Source organism: Chrysemys picta, chromosome 3 (assembly GCF_011386835.1).
Source record: "Chrysemys picta bellii isolate R12L10 chromosome 3, ASM1138683v2, whole genome shotgun sequence".
Lineage (NCBI taxonomy): Eukaryota > Metazoa > Chordata > Testudines > Emydidae > Chrysemys > Chrysemys picta.
The window spans coordinates 85,577,810-85,599,346 of NC_088793.1; the positions used below are offsets into that span (position 1 = coordinate 85,577,810).

Below are 21,537 nucleotides of genomic sequence, written 5' to 3' on the forward strand. Positions count from 1 at the left end.
ACAAGGACTGCAGGATGCGACCAAGAGCATGGAAAACAGAAAAAGTATATGTGGAAGACAGGAAATTGAAATGTCTTAGGCCATTTGGGACATCAACAACAAACACAAACTGAAAAAAATAAGGGGACATTCAAAAAACAGAGCTGCTTATCCTTCTGCAACATTCAAATGTGGCTGTGCTGAGGGTGAGGGTAAGTGATAATGCAGTAGGGGAAACAAAGTAAACAAAAGATGCTTCAGAAGACAGATCTTCTGTATAAAGAGCTTGAGTTAGAAAAAGAAAGGAGACCCCGTCATCCAACCGTGGATAGAAAACAGTTTCTTTCTCCAGTGACAGTAAAGTGAAACAAGCTATTGCCATTGAACTGTCTTTTATTTTACACTAAGTAAAGGTAGGGTGACTAGACAGCAAGTGTGAAAAATTGGGACGGGGGTTGGGGGTAATAGGAGCCTATATAAGAAAAAGACCCAAAAATCAGGACTGTCCCTATAAAATCGGGACATCTGGTCACCCTAAGTAAAGGTGACGACACAACATTGGTGTAATCAAGTTACACTGAAACTTCATGTACAGTGCACTGGCAGTGGAAGAGGCGGGTTTCAAAATGGGGAGAAATCACACCCTATGAATACCTTTTGTTCAAGGGGCCTCTACAGCTTGTGTAAAAGTGGAATAATCACTCTCTGGAGAGGGCAAACCAGGGATGAATTGGAACACATTGGGCATAGTGAGAGTGCAGTGTAGTACAGCTAGTCTCTACTTCTTGGGGTTCATAGAGGGCCATGAGAAACAGAACAGAAATTAGAGCTGATGGGTTGTTTTCTGACTTGCACTGGGAGCCAGGCAGGCCCCTGCACAGCTCCAGAATACAGAGAACACACAGGTGGCATAAAGCCACCTTTGCCACACACCCCATTTCCAAGTGCACATTCCTGGCCTGCTCATGTATTACAGGTCTCAAAGGGACAACGACAGAGAGGAGCAGCTGTGAAAAACTTGCAGTTTTAAGGTCCTATCTTCCCCTTCTGTGGGATTTTCCATAGACGGAGATAACCTAGGCCTACAGATGGGGGGTGGGCAGGAGGGCAATTTCCAGACCTGCCTTGTGTGTGACACATTTTGCATTGATTTTAAGGTAGTTTTTACATTATCTAACTCTTATATTGTAAGTTTTAACACAGTGTTTCAAAGAGACACTTAAAACCTCAACTGGTAAATTTTTGAAATCCCATATTATCCCAGTTTGAATGCCCGCATATTGTGTTTGTAACAGAGTTGGTTTAATATAAACAGATTTAGCATTGATAATGCTACAATTCCATATCATTCTGGGAAATCCTGTCCCCAAAGCAAAAAAGGCAGCATGCATGCTAGTAGTCAAAATAGTTAAAATTAATATCAAAGGGCCTCCAGAGGTTTTAGGCATGGCTCACTCGCCCTGACATACAACATTTCTCCACTTTTGGCATAGCCCCCACATATGGAGAATATTTTGTTCAATTGTTAAAGATTACAGATTTAATGCAGGGTTGTCCCTTTTACACTCAAACTGAATTTCTGCATTTTTGTGACATCCTCTCCCACCGTGGAAGATGCTGTTCATTTGAAGCAGCTGTTTTTCATTTGCTCTTTATAAAATGGATTAGAGGAGAAGAACATTTAAAGGAGATTTTTGTCTTACTCAGAACAAAATTACTTTTCTGCCAATCGTAAACCAAAGAACAGAAGAATTAAGTGGTAGCGAGTCTGAAAGACTATAAATAGAGTCTGAGGGAATTAAAGACTGCTTCTCCGTAACCCAAAGTACTTTCTTTTTTTTAAAAAAAGAAAAATCTGCTTTATGGGATGTATTTTGCTTAGGTGTATGATTATATATATACATGCATCTTATGAGGCTAGCCTAGCAAAAAATCTGCCTGGTGAAGGTGAAAAACTCAGACATACCCAAACTTCATTTTGGTATTAAAATTACATAATGTTTGTTCGAAATATGCTGTGTAAATACTTCAGAAAATAAGAAGAAAACAGTAGGGAGGAGGAGCTCTCTCTGGGTAAAAACTCAGAACTCACCTGTACTTTTCCCCAATAAGAAAACTTTCTCACCCAACTATTTTTGGTCACAGACTCTTACTTCCTCAGATCCAAAGCCTACTGAAGTCAATAGAAAGACTTCCTTTGACTTTGATGGGCTTTTAACTAGCCCTTTTACTCTCGTCCCTGTCATAATCACTGATACACAAACACATTTCTCCATTATTCCAATCTTGAAGGAAATGGATTCATTTCTTTTTGCTCATTATTAAATCCACACTACCAAAAATCATAGAAATAAATTGTGATGGCTCAGGGCAATGGGAGATGGATTCTCTCGCTACGTCACTGCTTTGAAACCGGCCTAGGAGTAGGACAGTGTAAACAAAGTTTAATTAAATGACAGTTGTTTGGTGAACTACATTAGGGTTATCATACGTCCGGTTTTTTCCCGGACATGTCCGGCTTTTCGGCAATCAAACCCCTGTCCGGGGGGAATTGCCAAAAAGCCGAACATGTCCGGGAAAAATACCGGCCGGGCGCTTCCTCTCCCGCAGCTGCTCTGCTCCTCCCCGGACTCAGACTTCGGCTCTGTTTAAGAGCCAAGCTGCCCGAGCCAGCGCTACCGGCTTCGGGCAGCCCCCGTGCCTCCGGACCCCAGCCGCCGGAGCAGAGCAGCTGGAGCCGGGGAGGAGAAGTGCCCGGCCGGGGGCACAGGGTCCGGAGGCATAAGGGCTGCCCGAAGCCCGAGTGCTATCGGCTTCATGGTTTGCTGGGCAGCCTCCAGACCCTGCGCCCCCGGCTGGGCGCTTCCCCTCCCGGGCTCCAGCTGTGCTGGGGAAGTGCCGGCTGCCCGGCAAACCGTAAAGCCGGTAGCGCTCAGGCAGCCCTTTTCGTGTGGCTGGGAGGGAGGAGGGGGAGTTAGGGCGGGGACTTTGGGGAAGGGGCGGGGAAGGGGTGGAGTTGGGGCGGGGCTGGGGGTGGGAAAGGGGTGGGGCTAGGGCCCGTGGAGTGTCCTCTTTTTTTATTTTTTAAATATGGTAACCCTAACTGCATGAACTTCAATCTCAACATTTTGTGAACACTAAACTGGCTAAAACATTTTACAAGAAGGCCACAACTGTGTTTATTATTTATCACCTCAGCACAAGTGCTCTGTCACTCCTGATCACATAGCATGCTTTCTCACACTGGAAAATCTGATTCTTGGCTGCAGAAGGGTGAATGATGTTTTACAAATAATTCCTTTGAAGTAATTATACAATAAATTCCTGCTTAGAGAAGGAAACTTTTGCTTCTCAGTTCACCTCATTAACTTCCATCTTCCTTTAATAGAACCATCACTCTTAAATTATTAGTTCTTTACTTTCCATCATGTGCATCATTGTTATGTTGAATATGAGAAAGAAAAGGGAAGGACCTCACAGAAAGAAAAGTTTTTTCTAAAAATCACATTCCACAACAGGGACCAATACTTGTCAACAAGGACTAAAGGCAACTGAATAAAACTCAAATTTTTGTTAGATAATACGGTTACATTTTGCTTTAAGAAAGGGCCTTTTCATGCTAAAATGCATTCATGTTAAAATGCTTTGCTGTTCCTCCAAAAGGAGTACTTACCCAAGTGAATAGAGACGGCATTGCTTGCTTTTGATTCGATGAACTAAACTGAACCTGTCATCAAGACAGATTGACCACGGCTTCTTTATGGTTTTAGAGTTATCTGTCAGGCTGTTCATATTCATATGTTCACATGAAATCTGTTGAAATCAGAAGAGATTTTGTTTTAACGTGCAGAACACTAATCTTTTTAAATTACTCTTGGTTTACTTTGTGGGGGAAAGGTGGAGGGGAGGAAAATTTAAAATGGTTTAATTATAATCTGAGTTACAATCAGGTCCCTAGCTATATTGATTGTTTTTTCCTTGTTTGTTTCTTTTGTTGGGTGAAGAATGTCATGGATCAGAAAAATCCCTCTAACACCAATACAAATATTAAAGGCAAATAACTGAGCTTCAGCATCATATACTGAATCCATTTCCCTAAAAACAATTCACTTGAGCATAAAAGTCAATTTATTTTTTCTTTCAAACACTGGACTGAGTTCTGCATTTTGTATCTTTTTGGAAAAAATCTCATAACACTTGATTATCTAGACCAGAAGTTCTCAACCTTTTTCTTTCTGAGCCCCCCACCATCCCCCACACGCTATAAAAACTCCATGGCCCATCTGTGCCACAACAACTGCTTTTCTGCATATAGAAGCCAGGGTCAGCATTAGGAGGTAGCTAGGGTTACCATATTTCCACAAGCAAAAAAGAGGACACTGGGGGGGAGGAGCCCTGCTCTAGCCCCGCCCCTGCCCTGCCCCCATCCACTCCCTCCCACTTCCCACTCCCTGATTGTCCCCCTCAAAACCTCCAACCCCCCCCGCTCCTTGTCCCGACTGCCCCCTCCTGAGAACCCCCTACAACCCTACCTGTCCCCTCACTGCCCCAACCCTTATCCACACCCCCACCCCATATTCACACCCCCATCCCCAGACAAACCCCCGGGGACTCCCATGCCCTATCCAACTGCTCCCCGCCCCCTGACAGGACCCCCAGAACTCCTGACCCATCCAACCCCCTCTGCTACCTGCCTGCCTCGACCCCTCTCCACACCCCTGCCCCCCTAACAGCCCCCCCAGACCCATCTAACCCCCCCTGCTCCCTGTCCCTGACTGTCCCAACCCTTCTCCACACCCCTGCCTCCCTGACAGCCCCCCCAGAACCCCAGACCCATCTAACCCCCCCTGCTCCCTGTCCCTGACTGTCCCAACCCCTCTCCACACCCCTGCCCCCCTGACAGTCCCCCCAAACTCCCGACCCATCCTACCCCTCCTCCCTGTCCCCTGACCAGGGCCGGTTTAAAGAGCCCAGGAATCGGGCTGCGCTCCGGCTGGAGCTTCGGCCGGAGCTTCGGCCGGGGTTGCGGGGCTTGGGGCCGGGCCGGAGGTGGGCCGGCGCACTCAGCCGGAACCAGGGCCGGCGCTGCTGGGGCCAGAGCCGGCGCTGCTGGGGCCCGAGCCAGGCCGGGCCGGTGCTGCTGGGGCCCGAGCTGGGCCGGGCTGGGGGTGCTCGGACGGCGCGGGCTGGCGTGCTTGGACGGAACCGGGGTCGCCGCCCTGGGGCCCGAGCCGGGCCGGAGCCCCTGGGGCCGCCGGGCGCCGCTCAGCCCGGGCCAGAGGGAGCCGCTCGGCCAGGGCCACGCCTCCCCAGAGCTCTCCTCCTCGTGCCCCCCCGCCTCAGCTTACCTGCTGCCTCCCGCTTGCCCCGGACATGTCCGGCTTTTCTGTCTATAAATAGCTGACCGGGGGGAAATCCCGGACATTTTTAGATTTTTAAAAATCCCCCCCGGACGGCTATTTATAGACAGAAAAGCCGGACATGTCCGGGGAAATCTGGACATATGGTAGCCCTAGAGGTAGCAAGCTGGGCAATTGCCTGGGGCCCCATGCCACAGGGGCCCCTGCAAAGCTACATTGCTCAGGCTTCAGCTTCAGCCCCGGGTGGTGGGGCTCAGGGCCCTGGGCTTCAGTCCCATGCAGTGGAGCTTCAGCATTCTACCCTGGGCCCCAGCAAGTCTAATGTGAGCCCTGCTTGGAGGCGCCCCTGAAACCTGCTCAGGATCCCCCGGGGGCCCTGGACCCCTGGCTGAGAACCACTGATCTAGACTACAGGTCTGTGAGTCACTGTTATTATTTATGCAGTGCCATAAGTTTGCTAGGCAATTTACAGGCAAACATAAAGTTGATGTCTTCTGTTTTGTCCAGATAGAGTCTCAGACAGCTCACTCTCATCCAATTCCCAATCTTGACCAACGCTAGAAAGCACAGACACTGACCTATCTGGAACTGATGAGACAGAACAACTAAATAACGGAGCTCGAATGAAAGTTACAATTCAGGCTGAGCTCTAGCAGTCACTATCCATATCTCTGTTTAAAAATAAACAAAACACTCACTTTTAATGAGGCTTAATCTTTAAAATACCATTATCTGGAAAATTACCATTTGGCGGGTTGCATGCTGCATTTTTTCCCTCTTTAGCTCATAATACCTATGGTAAATTCATGAAAACTTGAATAGTTTTTCTTCATGCTGTTCCCAAGATTCACTAAGTCGTAAACAAGAATTTAGGCTTCTCTTCTCCCCACCCTCCACCCCGCCCCTTCCATTCAGTCATATAAAAATTAGCAAATAAATGGCATTGCAATAACAAGCACATAATATATTGGGGCTCCTTTTAAAATATATATATAAAAAAATCTGTACTCCACAGGAAATCAATTCGCAGCAAAATAAATAGTTAATTGATTCATGATACTCAAGCAATTACAATGCTCAGAATTTGGAAAGCTTTTAACAGCTCTTGGCAGCATGGGCAAGAGGAGAGGACACTAGAGAGGGAGCCAGGAGCCCTGGGTTGCATTCCCAGTTCAGCCACTGGCCTGTTGTATAACCTTGAGCAATTCACTTCACCTCTCTGGGCCTGTTTCCCCTCTCCTCCACCACCCTTGTCTGTATTATCTAATTAGATTGTAAGCTCTTCAGGTAGGGACTGGCTCTTACAATGTGTTTATACAGAGCCTAGCACAATGGGCTCCAATCTTGGCTGAGGCCTCCAGGTGTTATTTTAATACAAATAATAATGAATGAAACATATTAAGGTTCTCGTGATAATCTAATCTTAGTATTTAAAGTGCCTTCCCAGCTCCACCCCTTGCTGAGTCCAAGGGATTATGATATTTTCTCAATTTGGCAGCACTGGTCTTCCATTTCATTGAAACTTGCTCAGTCCACAAGAAAAACAAGACCTGATGCCCAATTCTGTAAAGATCTTTCATTTCTTGTGGCATTCACACCTTTTATGGGGCTATCACTGTCAGTTATTAATTCAGTAGCATCTGTTAGATCAGCAATGAGGGTTTCTTTCATTTCTTGATTTCACTTTTGCCTGCACCAGAGGTCAGTCATCATTCTGGGAACTGAACCTCTTGATTGCTATGTCAAAAACTATAAACTCTTTACTAATTGATGCTCTTGTAGGTTTTGACCCAACTAGCTGAGTCTGCCACAATTTATTAAGTCACTGAATAAGGACTGTTTTCTGTGCTCTAAGCCTGCTTCAGCCTAAGCATCTCTACTTGACAACAAGAAGTATAATTAATTTGGTTCCATTTAGATCTTACTGTCTTCATTTGAATCATCTTCATTCCTGCTTTCTCAATATAGTTCATTCTAGTGAGTGTTTGGGGGCACAGATATCATTGTAAAAATGATTCAGGTACTTCTAATCATACAGCTAGGGCACTCATAGGTCTGCAGATAAGCAGAGACTGTGTTACCCTCACAATTACCAACAAACAGGGACAGTAGTATATTTCTAGTTATGTTCGAAGACATTCTTTGCTGTCATCCTCAGAAATACTGTATAAAGAAAGAATTTCTTATGGGAGTGACACAAACACCCATCTTTAAAGTTCTTTGTTATTCCTAGGTGCAAGACACAGCATAGACAAATTGCAAGTCAGATGTTCAGGGACTACCTGTTGGTAGATAAGGATATTAAAATACCCATCCTGTTCTAAACTATGGGCATCTAGCAGCCCTTCCCATTCTTTCTTGGGTGAAATACACATATAAATGTCATTGTACAAAGTTACATCTTTAGCGAGACATCCAGGCCTGATTTTCAGATGTGCTCAGCACCTGCAGCTCCCTTTGACTGCAACTGGGTTTTAAGAGTTCAGCACCTCAGAAAATTAACCTCTCTCCCTCTCCTTCCTCCAGTTTTTTGGGTGAATATAAAAATATTTTGCTACAGAGAGATTGGATCTCTATTGACATTACTGGGGAAATCTGTTTAATATATAGGGACTTGCCACTTCTCCTAAACTGGTTGAGTACCTAGAATGCATATTTTTCAAGAAAATGTGCCTGGCTACAGAATGATTATTTAAAGGTCCTCCAGTGCCCATCACAATACTTTTGGGACCACCCAACACCTGTGTATCTATTTCTGATATTTCAGATGTACTGTACTTTGAGAAGAGACACAGGTAGCAATGATGGATTTTATAAATAAATGTTCAAAGGAAAGGAGTCTCTTTCTAGCCTCTCTTTTAATCATCATATTTAAGTTGATCATCATTTTAAGTTGCACACCTTCAGAAACAAATATATATATTTGTCTAAACAAGATGCAACCTTCAACTCCATGGGAAGTGGATATCATTGTAACTCTTGTTGAAGAATCTTTTTTGGGGGAAGAATTGATTGTGTTTTGCAAATTATTTTCAAACTGGATATCGAAATGAAAACCAACCTGAGGTGTGGTGATATACTTCAGGAACCTCAAGGCCTCATAATTCAGGGAAGAAGTTGGACTTGCCCAAGGCTGCAGGTCTACGTGCCATCGTATAGTCTATAAATACAGAAAAAACACTTGAAGGAATGGCATCTCTCAGTAAAAGCACAAAATAGAATATATTAAATGAGATTTAAGTTTAAATATAAAAAAGTTTTCTAAAATTTGTTACTGATATGTAGAAAATCAGAATGTGAATGGCTAAAATCCTACAATAGATCACTATACAATTTAATGTAGTTGAACATACCATTCCGCTTCAGTTTCTGGTAATACAGGGATTTTACACTGCAAACAGTAATTATCAACAATAAACCTCGACAATCAGTAGCTTTTCTTTTTTTAAAGTCTAGCTTTATAATTCAATACGGTATTCTGCATTTTTAAAAGAAAAGGTCCTTTATTCTTTCATGTTAGCCTAAAAAGAGTTATCAGAATTCTTTATTTTCCTGAAAAATGGCAGCATTGTTGCCTACAGTATTATAACTCCTTATTTTCATCTCCACAGGGAACTAATTTCAGTGGATGCTTTTCATACTCTGTGAGGGGTCCATCAGCTCAAAACCTTGGAGATCCTGTCAGCTTTTCAAACAACACTTCCCACAGAAAGTAGGACACGAAAGGTCTTTCAGAAATGTGTTTGCATACCAACAGGGTGTTGCACTCCTAGCAACAATACCTTCCCTAAATGCAGCATGCTTTTATCATTTTAGAAATTTTAAACATCTAGCTCAGAGGTGGGCAAACTATGGTCCTGCCTAGCCCTTGAGCTCCCGGCTGGGGAGGCTAGCCCCCGGCCCCTCCCCTACTGTCCCCACTCCCCCGCAGCCACGCCACTGTGCGGGCAGCTCTCTGGGCGGCGGAGCTGCGCGCTCCTGCAGGGCAGCGTGGCAGTGTGTCTAGCTCCGTCCAGGTGGCGCGGCTGCCCGACATGCTGCTCTGAATGGCATGGTAAGGGGGCCGGGGCTCAGGGGGGGGGGGTTTGATAAGGGTCGGGGAGTCCCAGGGGGCAGCCAGGGGACAGGGGGCGGTTGGATGGGATGGAGGTTCGGGGGGGCAGTCAGGGAACGAGGAACAGGGGGGTTGGATAAGCATGGGCATCCCGGGGGGGCCTGTCAGGGGATGGGGGGTGTGGATAGGGGTCAGGAGATGGGGAACGGGGGGGGGTTCGATAGGCATGGGATCCTTGGGAGCCTGCCAGGAAGCAGGGGTGTGGATAGGGATCGGGGCAGTCAGGGGACTGGGAGCAGGGGGGTTGAAAGGGGATGGGGTTCTGGGGGGTGGTTAGGGGTGGGGGTTCCCAGGAGGGGGCAGTTAGGGGACAAGGAGCAGGAGGGGTTGAATGGGGGGGGTTAGAGGTGCAGTCAGGGGGCGGGAAGTGGGAGGGGTGGATGGGGGTTGGGGCCAGGCTGTTTGGGGAGGCACAGCCTTCCCTACTCAGCCCTCCATACAGTTTTGCAACCCAATGTGGCCCTCGGGCCAAAAAGTTTGCCCATCCCTCATCTAGCTCTTTCCCTCAAACACATACACAAAAGTATATGGAGAAATCGGATATTAAAATTAAGACAAATTGCCTATGACTGAGCCCCACCAAAAAGATTCTTATTTGGAGTGTGACAGTCCATTAGTCCTATAATAAGTTAGGTGGTGTCTAGCTTCCCTTGGTCATTAGTGATTAACTGAAAACTCCAGGAAGACAACCATGGCTTTTTCATAACACTGTTTTGCATCAAGTAAACAAACAAAACAAAAACAAACCAAAAAATTGTGATCCCAGCAGGGTCTCATTTCAATAAGAAAGTCTCAAAACAATAAAGTAAAAGGAAGTAAAACTAATTGGACTAGACTGAACACTGTCAGAGCTGAAATCATAGGAGGAAGAAAGGGCCTTCCATCACACTGACACAGCAACATTGACAGGCTATAAAGGAAGTTGCAGCCTTCTCTCCTCAGGTACAGGAACCATTGTAGTGATATGGGGGACATAGCAGATGGGCAAGAACTAGGGTTGCCAAAGCTCTCGGCTTCATCGGGAGTCTCCTGGAATCAGGCCCTATCTCCCAGAGACTACTGAAGACAGCTCAGGAGATTTTAGGCCACTAGAAGTGCAGCAGGACTAAGGCAGGCTCCCTGCCTACCCTGGCCCCACGCTGCTCCTGGAAGCAGCCGGCAAATCCCTGTGGCCGCTGGGGGATCTCCGCATGCTTCCCCTGCCCCCAGCGCCAACTCCACAGCTCCCATTGGCTTCCGGAAACGGCGCACTGAGAGGGCAGCACATGCAGCCCCCTGCCCCGCTTACCTCGGGTGGGAGCGCAGCGGGGCTAAGGCAGACTCCACCCCTGTAGCTCCCATTGGCCACAGTTCCCGGCCAATGGGAGCTTCGGCACTCGGGGCACAGACAGCACGCAGAGACCCTGCCCCCTCAGAGGGCCGCAGAGACGTGTCAGCCCCTTCTGGGAGCGACGCAGGACCAGGGCAAGCAGGGAGCCTGCCGTATCCCCACTGCGTTGCTGACCGGGAGCCACCTGAGGTAAGAGCCTCCCAGCCACAGCCCACACCCTTCACCCCTACTGCACCCCTGCTCCAGCCCTGAGCCCTCTCCTGCACCCAAACTCCCTCCCACATCCCAATCCCTGCCCCAGCCCTGAGCCCCCTCCCAGAGCCTGCACTCCACACCCCGTCCTGCACCCAAACTCCCTCCGAGAGCCAGCACCCCTCATCTCCTCCAGCAACCCAAGCCCCTGCCCCAGCCCTGAGCCCCCTCCTGCACCCAAACTCCCTCCCAGAGCCCACACCCCTCACCTCCTCCCACACCCCAATCCCTGCCCCAGCCCTGAGCCCCCTCCTGCACCCAAACTCCCTCCCAGAGCCCACACCCCTCACCTCCTCCCACACCCCAATCCCCGCCCCAGCCTTGAGTCCCCTCTAGTATCCAAACTCCCTCCAAGAGCTTGCACCCCACACCCCCTCCTGCACCCCAACCTCCTGCCCCAGGCTCAGCCCAGAGCCCCCTCTCACTCTCCAAAGTTCTTGGCCCCAGCCCAGAGCCCACACCCCCTACCACAGCCCAACCCCCTGCCACAGCCCGGTGAAAGTGAGTAAGGGTGGGGTAGGGGGGATGGAGGAGCAGGGCGTGGTCACAGGGAAGGGGCATGGCCTCAGGGCAGGGGAAGGGCATTTGGGTTTGTGAGATTAGACAGTTGGCAACCCTAGCAAGAACAGAAAAAGGAAAGAAAGATGAAGCTCAAAGACAAAGATTATTAGACAGGAACTCCAGACCAGATGGAGCTTTTGCCTTGAACTCCTATCACAAGTTCATATTTTTGCTTTCTAAGTAAACACAGTCTGTGAGTGAATATGAGCCAAGTAATCTGCAGGAGAGTTTTGTTCTTGGTTTTTCATTTTGTTTTTTTGTTGTAACAGTGAAGAGATGCTGAACATTTTAGAAACTTTGGCAGCATCAGCCAAGGAGTTTACATTCCTCCCTCCCCCCCCCCCCCGCATGTTTTTTTGGCTTTCTTTCACTTTTTGCTGTTAAATAAGAATCCGTGTCCCACACGGCATGTCACAGAAGCCAGAATATCAAGAAACCCACTTGTGGCACAGACCATTGATGCTCTGATTTCAAAGTGTGATGTTCAAACTGCTGATGTCAGAAAGTTAAGTGGACACTTTGGGAGGGAAAAAGTATGGAATCTTTCAAAATGATTCAAACATTTCATGTGGCTACACAACATTTGTGATGACAGGAAAGCTGTAGATCTGACTTGTTTGAAAGCTGAAATGAGAATGAAATCTGGCAATAGTTTTCAGGCAAAACCATGGGCACCCAAACAGCTGAGTCAGCTATTCGGAAGTGTAGAAGACTGCAGGTACTCCACAGCGTAGTGGAATTACAGGGCACTCATTGTTGCATTGCACCCAGAAGTTATATTTACGGTTAGTTGACAGAGAAAATAAAACTCTGGCATTAACTGTCTGAAATGAGATTCTCTTTCATACAGTGGGATGTTAAAGAATCCCTGTGGCATTCTCTCGCTATGTTTTCTGTTTTTTTTTCTCATAGTGGACTAGATTGCAACATTACATTCTGCTCTGAGTAAGCTGCATTGCATCAGGAGCTGATCAAAATTGATCCAGTGGGTCTATGCCAATAGCAAATTACTGCCCCCTCCAGATCAGCTTGGCTATGCTGGCTGGCACCCTGGGATGGTAGATGGTGAAGCAAAGACCCAATCTGTACCCCTGCAAGGGAGGGAGTAACAGCCCTCATGGGTATGTCTACACTGAAATGTAAGCCCAGGGTTAGTGGGACTTGAGTCATCTGACCCATGTTAGGGAACCCTAGACTTGAGCAGCTACATTGTATTTTAACCCTACATTAAGACTTTTCTAACATGCGCTCGAATCTAGGGTTCTGGCATCCACATGGCAGTGCGCAGATCCAAGTCAAAGTAATCATATCCCAGAGTCCCAAGAGCCTCCTTCCCCCCAAAATGTGGCTGCTCGAGCCCTAGGACTGTGGTACACTGTGGGAAAATTTTCCTACCAGACCTGCATGTTATAGGAAGTCTGAACAGCCTGCCAAGCAGTCATTTTGGTCTATGCACTCCCAGCTCTCGGAGCCAGCAACCTGCATGAGGTGCCTTTTGATGAACTTCTCTTTCTTGCACTTTCACTCCCGTGTCAGAAAACTGGCACAGCATTGGAGGCGCCTGTGGACATTTTGGCGGTGTTTTCTGTTCCCCCAAAGGTACCTGACAGATTTCCTGAAGGAGCTGCAAGAAGAGGAGGTGGCAGAGGAGGAAGAGTACCCTGGCATCTCAGACTTGCACTGACAGATGCTGCTCAATATAACTGCATAGCCGCTGATGCCCCCTACCTAGCACCACTTCTGGAGCAAAGCCACAAGCACAGATGGGTGGGATCACATCATCATGCAGACCTGGGATGACCAGGAGTAGATCCAGAACTTTCACATGAAGAAAGCTACATTTCTGAAGCTTTGTGAGCAGCTTGTCCCCAGCATAAAGAGACACATCTGAAGTCATCCTTGCCAGTCCAGAAGTAGGTTGTGATAACGTACTGGAAGCTGGCTACCCTTGGCTGCTACAAGTTTGTTGCCAGTCAGTTTGGGGTTGGAAAGTCGACCGTGGATAAAGTGATAGGTAACTGAGGCAATCAGGAGTGTGGGTTACCCCAGGGTGGCAGGCATTAAAGATATTCCGGAGGTAATTACTGGCTCTGAGAGAATGGGGTTTCCTAACTGTGCCAGGGCCACTGATGGGACTCATGTGCCCATAGTTTGCCCTCCTCAAGGAGCAGATGAGTACACAAATTGGAAAGGGTGCTGCTCCATGGTTATGCAGGCCCTTGTGGACCACCGAGGCAGATTTATGAATGTTTACATGGGCTGTACTTGAAAACTTCACAATGCTAGAGTTTTTTGCTGCTCAGGAGTCTACATTCATAGATAGGCTGGGACACTATTCCCACCAAATGACATTTACTTAAACGGCGTTACTGTCCCCACTGTTATTGTGGGGGAGCCCGTGCATCCCTTTTGCTTTGACTTACAAAACCACACCCTAATTTCAGAGGCCCTGGCAAAAGAAGGTTTAATTACATTCTCAGCATGTGTAGGATGGTAGCTAAATGTGCTTTTGGCAGATTAAAATCCCATTGGAGGTCCATTTGGATTCCAGTGTCATAAGTGCTGATTGCAGGACTGTGGCTTGCTGTGCTCTTCACAACTTTTGTGAAGCCAGAGTTGAGCCATTTCCCCCTGAATAGACCTATGACAATGAGGGTCGCTGGATTGGTACCCCCAGCCAGAAACTGCAGCTACCACTCAGGGAGCTAATTGCACCTGGGCAGCAGAAGTCAGGGGTGCTATGTGTTCTCACATTATGGACTTGCATGGCCCAATGGAAGAGGGGGCATAGTGCCCATAGGAATGTGCTTGTGGGGGGAAAGTGGCTTATTAATTTTTTGGTGCGGGGCAGTGCTTGGGAGAGATGTGAGTGACTGACATGCGATGTAAGTCTGAATGACATGATGAATAATGAATTTGGTTGTGTGTGTGGGGGGAGAAGGTAGAATGGAATGTACTGAAATGTGAATTGAGGTATCAAGCTAAATAGAGGAATACGGTTTTCTTACTGGTGCTTAATTGCTCCTAAACACATTTTTAGCTCTGTCATCTCAATCATGATTGTATGATGTGATGCAGAGATAGCAATACACTTTCTTGAAAATATAAACATTATTTGTAAACATGTCTTAAAATAGTAAAACACACACAGCGTTCGGCAGGCCAGCTGCCATTACAAACCCTACACACACACACACACACACACACACACACACACACACACAAAAAGAGCAGAAAATAGTTAATACACAACACAATCCCCCTACTGCTACATCACCGCTGACCCCACATTCTTCTTTCCCTTCTTTACACATTTTCCCCCACTTAGCAGTGGAAGAAGGGAGGGAAGGTTTCCACCGGACAGGCGTTGATGAAGGATGGCTGCACGGGGTTTAGTTGCCCTGCCCAGCCACTCATGAGTCCTGAATGCATGGGCCATCCTGACACAGAGCTGTTCAAGCTGCTGAAGGACTGAGGGTACATTGCACGTGATCATACCATGGAGTTGGGGAGGCAGCAAGAGATGTGACTATTGCAGCCATTATGAAGATAAGTTGCTGAAACAGTTCTCTCTGTTGAGCACTGTCCTCCTCCCTTAGTCTCCGTTCCTGTTCCAGGAACTGCTTTGGAAGTCTCTGCTCCCTTGCTGAAACCCTGTCCTCTACCTGTGTGGCGAGCCTCAACCTTTCCTCCTGCCTGTCAACATGCTGTCCCTCTTCTTCTGGTACTGGACCTGCTGGTCTGCCCTTGCAAGAACTTCGACCATAACTTCATCACAGAAATGCTTCTTTTTGGAACAGTCTGTGGAGGTATGCTGGGCCACAGATAAAGTTCCCGAAGAAGAAGTAGGCAGTATAGTTTGAGGGTCCTGAAATAGGACAAGAAACGGAGAGTTATTGTCCACACCAGCTCAGTGGAGGAGCACTGAATTAATTTTGGTGGCATCTCAAGGATATAAAATGTAACATTTCTAAAGTGAACTAACACATATTGTAAAGGAGATGCCTCAGTCCTCATACTGTCTCTGGACAGCCTTGTTAATCGCAGTTACGTAAGTGCAGAAACAATCATAAGTTTAAAATTATAACTTTTTTCTGTTTCATAAAAATTTCCTAACTAATTGCCATATGAAGCAGGGGCAGGTTATATAATGCCCTTATTGCAAAAGGCTTTTTCTGTCTTGTCCGGCCTTTCATATTTTGGAAGACATAACTGTTCGTGTGGTGCCTAATGGCAAAGGGAGATGTTATTCCTAGCTGCTGGAGGGAAACCTGCAGTGTATGTAGCAGAAGTATTGAAACGTATAGTGACCAAAGAGCACATTTGTGAGTGGAGTGGACTAGTCAGAGTGGAGTGGACTATATGGGGGACCTAGAAAATACACCCTTCCCCGCAATGTGACTAACTGTCCGGAGGTCCTGCTTCAGGAATAGTTTGCAGCTATCAGCAGCCAGGATTGAGTCAGAATCCATGAGGGAATTAACATGATGCTGTGCTAGCTCACACATGGCTTACCCTGTTATTGCTGCACACAAACACTCTGAAATCTGCAGCAGTGGGGACAAAACTGTCACCCCACTTGTACTTGGGAGAAATGATTTGGTGACCTGCAGACTGCATGGATTACTTCTAACTGAAATGGACTAGGTTTGGGAATAGAATACTGTTTCCCAAACACACCAATTCAGTTCACTGTTTACAGGTGGCTCCATAGACCCTGGAAGAGTGATTACAGAGTGTCAAGTTTCTTATTACTGAAAGGAAAACATGACTGACCCTAATAAACAGCTGTGATTTAGTTAAAGTAACCTTTACAGCTGTTTATGAATGTTTGAAATTCCAAGTCGCCATTTTGAATTCGATGTGTAGGGGGAAGGGAAAGAGGGGACGCCCAGGTGCTGTGATACAATCTGTCATTAGTGGCCACATGCTGGTAGCCAGGGCTTATCAATGCTTCTTCCTACCCCCAGAAATCCCAGCCCCCCATTACTGTAATAATAAACTGTACATTTGAGTCATACACATACTGGGCTCTGGGGCAGCTTCTGTCTCCACCGGGTTTTCTGCAAGCTCAGCAGTGGGCTGTTCCTCAGGGTGGGGATCAAACAACTCTTCCGAATAGGGACCAAGAAGTTTCTGTTGTTCCTCATTCACAGCCTGCTCTGGGACTGGTTTCATTAAAAGAGTCACTTCATACTCCTCACTGGGAGCCTGCTGCTGACTCCCATCAGTCCCCATGCTGGGTTCAACCTGATCCCAGCTGACCAGGTCATCATGAAGCATGGTTGGCTCTGTGCTGGGCACAGTGCCCAGAATCCAGTCAAAGTCATCATAAAATGAGCATGTTGTTGGTGAGTTGGACAAAGTTCTTGTCCTTGGTCTTCCATTACTCGTTCTTCAGCCTCTTAATATGCCCCCTGCACTGATCACCTGTCCGGAAAATCTGCAGAGCTGCCTTTTTTGAGTTCTCTTGGTACACGTGGTCATTCCTGGTGCTTTTGCTGAAAGTCCATGGTTTTACTTCCCTCTCACCGGAGAGTCACCAAAATTTGGCTGTGCTTCTGTGACCAGAAAGCGGCTCGCTTTGCAAAAAGCTTGATTGGTTCGCTCTCCATTGTAAACCTAGGAGGCTCTCTGATACTGTGCTTGGAGATGGGTTAACGCTGACCTGAGCTGCTGCCATTCACTGTAATCCCCAGGTCCTTTTCTGCAGAAATGCTACTTAGCTAGTCGGTACCCAGCCTGTAGCGTGCATGGGATTCTTCCTTCTTAAGTGCAGGACTCTACACTTGTCCTTGTTGAACCTTATCAGATTTCTTTTGGCCCAATCCTCCAATTTGTCTAGGTCACTCTGGACCCTATCCCTACCCTGCAGCATATCTACCGCTCCCCCAGGCTTAGTGTCATCTGTGAACTTGCTGAGGGTGCAATTCACTCATCATCCAGATCATTAATAAAGATGTTGAACAAAACCGGCCCCAGGACCAACTGCTGGAGTACTCCGCTTGATACCAGCTGCCAACTAGACATGGAGTCATTGATCCCGACATTCTAGCCAGCTTTCTATCCACCTTATAGTCCATTCATCCAATCCATACTTCTTTAACTTTCCCTGGCAAGAATACTGTGGGAGACCATATCAAAAGCTTTGCTAAAGTCTAGATATATCACATCCACCGCTTTCCCTATATCCACAGAGCCAGTTATCTCATCATAGAAGGCAATCAGGTTGGTCAGGCATGACTTGCCCTTGGTGAATCCATGTTGACTGTTCCTGATCACCTTCCTGTCCTCCAAGTGCTTCAAAATGGATTCCTTGAGGAATCCATGATTTTTCTGGGGACTGAAGTCAGGCTGACCGGTCTGTAGTTCCCCGGGTTCTCTTTCTTCCCTTTTTTTAAATATGGGCACTACATTTGCCTTTTTCCAATCGTTCAGGACCTCCCCTGATCGCCACTAATTTTCAAAGATAATGGCCAATGGCTCTGCAATCACATCAGCCGACTCCCTTAGCACCCTTGGATGCATTAGATCTGGACCCATGGACTTGTGCATGTCCAGCTTTTCTAAATAGTCTTTAACCTGTTTTTTCACCACTTAGGGCTGCTCGCCTTCTCCCCAAACTATGTTGCCCAGTGCAGCAGTCTGGGAGCTGACCTTGTCTGTGAAGACCAAGGCAAAAAAAGCATTGAATACTTCAGCTTTTTCCACATCATTTCACGGCACAAACATGTACTGAGAGACAGTCTCCGCCCCACAGAGCATACAAACCAAATAGACAAGACAGACAAAGGAAGTATTATTATCAACATTATACAGATAGTGAACCAAAGCAAACAAAAAAGCTTCCCCAATGTAACACAGGAAGTTTGCAAGACAGGAAATGAATCCAGATCTCCTGAATTCCAGTCCAACTCCTTAATCACAAGACTGTCCTCTCTCTTCATATTAAGGATAGATCCATTGAGGCACCATGTTTATGTTTCTATAGTGTTCATATTATCTGCTGATTCCATTCCCAACAAATGGGCCAGCTGCTGCACAAAGAGACATTCTAGAGCTGAAAGCACGTGAAAAATTGAAATGGCAACCTGAGATTTCTGTGTTTTTACATTTACTCTCTTCACTAAGGGTATGTCTACACCCAGCCGCTAGTTCGGCGGCTGGCAATCGAAGTTCTGGGTTCGACTTATCGTGTCTTGTCTGGACGCGATAAGTCGAACCCGGAAGTGCTCGCTGTCAACTGCGGTACTCCAGCTAGACGAGAGGAGTACCGCGGAGTCGATGGGGGAGCCTGCCTGCCGCGTGTGGACCGAGGTAAGATCGAACTAAGGTACTTCGAACTTCAGCTACGTTATTCACGTAGGTGAAGTTGCGTACCTTAGTTCGATTTGGGGGGTGAGTGTAGACCAAGCCTTACATACACAAGACAACTACTGCCTTGAAATTACCATAATAAAAATAACTCTTTGGATACATTTAACTATGGTCCCTTTCAGGGCCGGCTCTGGCTTTTTTGCCGCCCCAGGCAAAAAAGCCTCCTGCCCACCGCCCCCCCACCCCCCCAGGCAGGGAGCGCGGCAGGGGAGGGTGCCAAGCCTGGCCGGGGCCCCGCTCTCCCCGAGTTAAAGAAGTATGGGCTGGATGAATGGACTGTAAGGTGGATAGAAAGCTGGCTAGATCGTCGGGCTCAATGGGTAGTGATCAATGGCTCCATGTCTAGTTGGCAGCCGGTTTCAAGCGGAGTGCCCCAAGGGTCGGTCCTGGGGCCGGTTTTGTTTAATATCTTTATTAATGATCTGGAGGATGGTGTGGACTGCACTCTCAGCAAGTTTGCAGATGACACTAAATTAGGAGGCGTGGTAGATACACTAGAGGGTAGGGATCGGATACAGAGGGACCTAGACAAATTAGAGGATTGGTCCGAAAATAACCTGATGAGGTTCAACAAGGACAAGTGCAGAGTCCTGCACTTAGGACGGAAGAATCCCATGCACTGCTACAGACTAGGGACCGAATGGCTAGGTAGCAGTTCTGCAGAAAAGGACCTAGGGGTCACAGTGGACGAGAAGCTGGATATGAGTCAACAGTGTGCTCTTGTTGCCAAGAAGGCTAACGGCATTTTGGGCTGTATAAGTAGGGGCATTGCCAGCAGATCGAGGAACGTGATCGTTCCCCTTTATTCGACATTGGTGAGGCCTCATCTGGAATACTGTGTCCAGTTTTGGTCCCCACACTACAAGAAGGATGTGGAAAAATTGGAAAGAGTCCAGCAGAGGGCAACAAAAATGATTAGGGGTCTGGAGCACATGACTTATGAGGAGAGGCTGAGGGAACTGGGATTGTTTAGTCTCCAGAAGAGAAGAATGAGGGGGGATTTGATAGCAGCCTTCAACTACCTAAAGGGGGGTTCCAAAGAGGATGGAGCTCGGCTGTTCTCAGTGGTGGCAGATGACAGAACAAGGAGCAATGGTCTCAAGTTGCAGTGGGGGAGGTCCAGGTTGGATATCAGGAAAAACTATTTCACTAGGAGGGTGGTGAAACACTGGAATGCGTTACCTAGGGAGGTGGTGGAGTCTCCTTCCTTGGAGGTTTTTAAGGCCCGGCTTGACAAAGCCCTGGCTGGGATGATTTAGCTGGGAACTGGTCCTGCTTTGAGCAGGGGGTTGGACTAGATGACCTCTTGAGGTCCCTTCCAACTCTGATATTCTATGACCGCCCGGAGCGCCGGGAGGAGGGCAGAGAGCCCAGCCGTGGCCCTGCTCCCCGCGACCGGCCGGAGCGCCGGGAGGAGGGCGGAGAGCCCGGCCGCGGCCCCGCTCTTCCCAACCGGCTGGAGCGCCGGGAGGAGGGCGGAGAGCCCGGCGCGGCTCCGCTCTCCCCGACCGGCCGGAGCGCCGGGAGGAGGGCGGAGAGCCCGGCCACAGCCCCGCTGTCCCCAGGTGAGTGCCGCCCCACTCCAGGTGCCGCCCCAAGCACATGCTTGGAGGGCTGGTGCCTGGAGCCGGCCCTGGTCCCTTTACAAGTTGACTCTTGAAACCCAAGAATTGTAATGGACAGCAAGAGAAAGGTTATCCTGAGGATATTTTCTAAGACTCACTGCAATAGGACCCAGGATGCACTATAGAGATTCAGTAGACAGAGTAACATTAAAACAAAGAAAGTCTTGTAATATTGTTCTTGGTTACTTGAAATAACATGACAGTTCATTTGAAGGTCTCGGGATGGGATGGGCTTTCAGACATTTCAGACATATGGCCAACTTCTCTTTGGTACTAATCTGACCCACAATGATTTTCCCCTGGAGATCATTTACTTCCACATTTTCTCCGTCAACGGCCATCTGTGACAATCATCTGATAATCTATTAATAATCTGCAGCATACACATGGTGTCATTTGTCCTGCTAAAATTTTGAAGCCATAATATAAAGTTTAACTCGGCATATACAAAGGCCAGATTAAAGGTCAGGTGCAGGTTTTCCTAGCCTATGCTTAAAAACACAAATTGTAAATCATGGAGCAACAAATCCAGGTTGTAGTGAGGTAATTCAAACTGCCAGGCAGCCAAAATCACCAAGGAATCATCTTTTCCTATGCTAGAATAAGAGGGCAGAACTTGAATCATATGTACAATGCTTAATGAAGCATAAATGTGTGTACGTACCTTCAGACCTGAACTTTCTTTTTAGCAATTTCCTCAATTACAGAGTAAAGGACTGCCCAAAATCCAGGAACTTTCAATAACATTTTAGTCTAAACTATGAGACATACCCACGATCTGTTTCCTGGTTACATTTCAAAAAATGTTTGCTTTTGGTATTTGAATTTTAAAAGGGAGTTAGTTAGGAAGTTTTCCGTGATCCCATGTGTTTGATCTTTATAAGTGCTTTTTTTTGACTTTTAAATAATTTTTTTGTTTGACAGCCTCATGATGTAATG

The 21,537-nt window shown here is 47.3% G+C and overlaps 1 protein-coding gene across 3 annotated transcripts in view; it reads right to left on the bottom strand.

The window, feature by feature from the left end:
• The window catches only part of METTL24 (methyltransferase like 24), a 90,407-nt gene that overhangs the window by 43,443 nt on the left and 25,427 nt on the right, over nt 1-21,537 (bottom strand). For 2 of the 3 annotated variants that reach the window (XM_024102473.3, XM_005287625.5), the window contains exons 2-3: nt 8,401-8,499; nt 3,653-3,792 (exon numbers count right to left, since the gene is read on the bottom strand). In XM_024102473.3, coding sequence (XP_023958241.1) covers nt 3,653-3,792; nt 8,401-8,499 — 239 coding nt within the window. Of the gene's footprint in view, nt 1-3,652; nt 3,793-8,400; nt 8,500-15,094; nt 15,465-21,537 lie in introns of all 3 variants that reach the window. The other variant, XM_024102476.3, reaches the window with a different exon arrangement.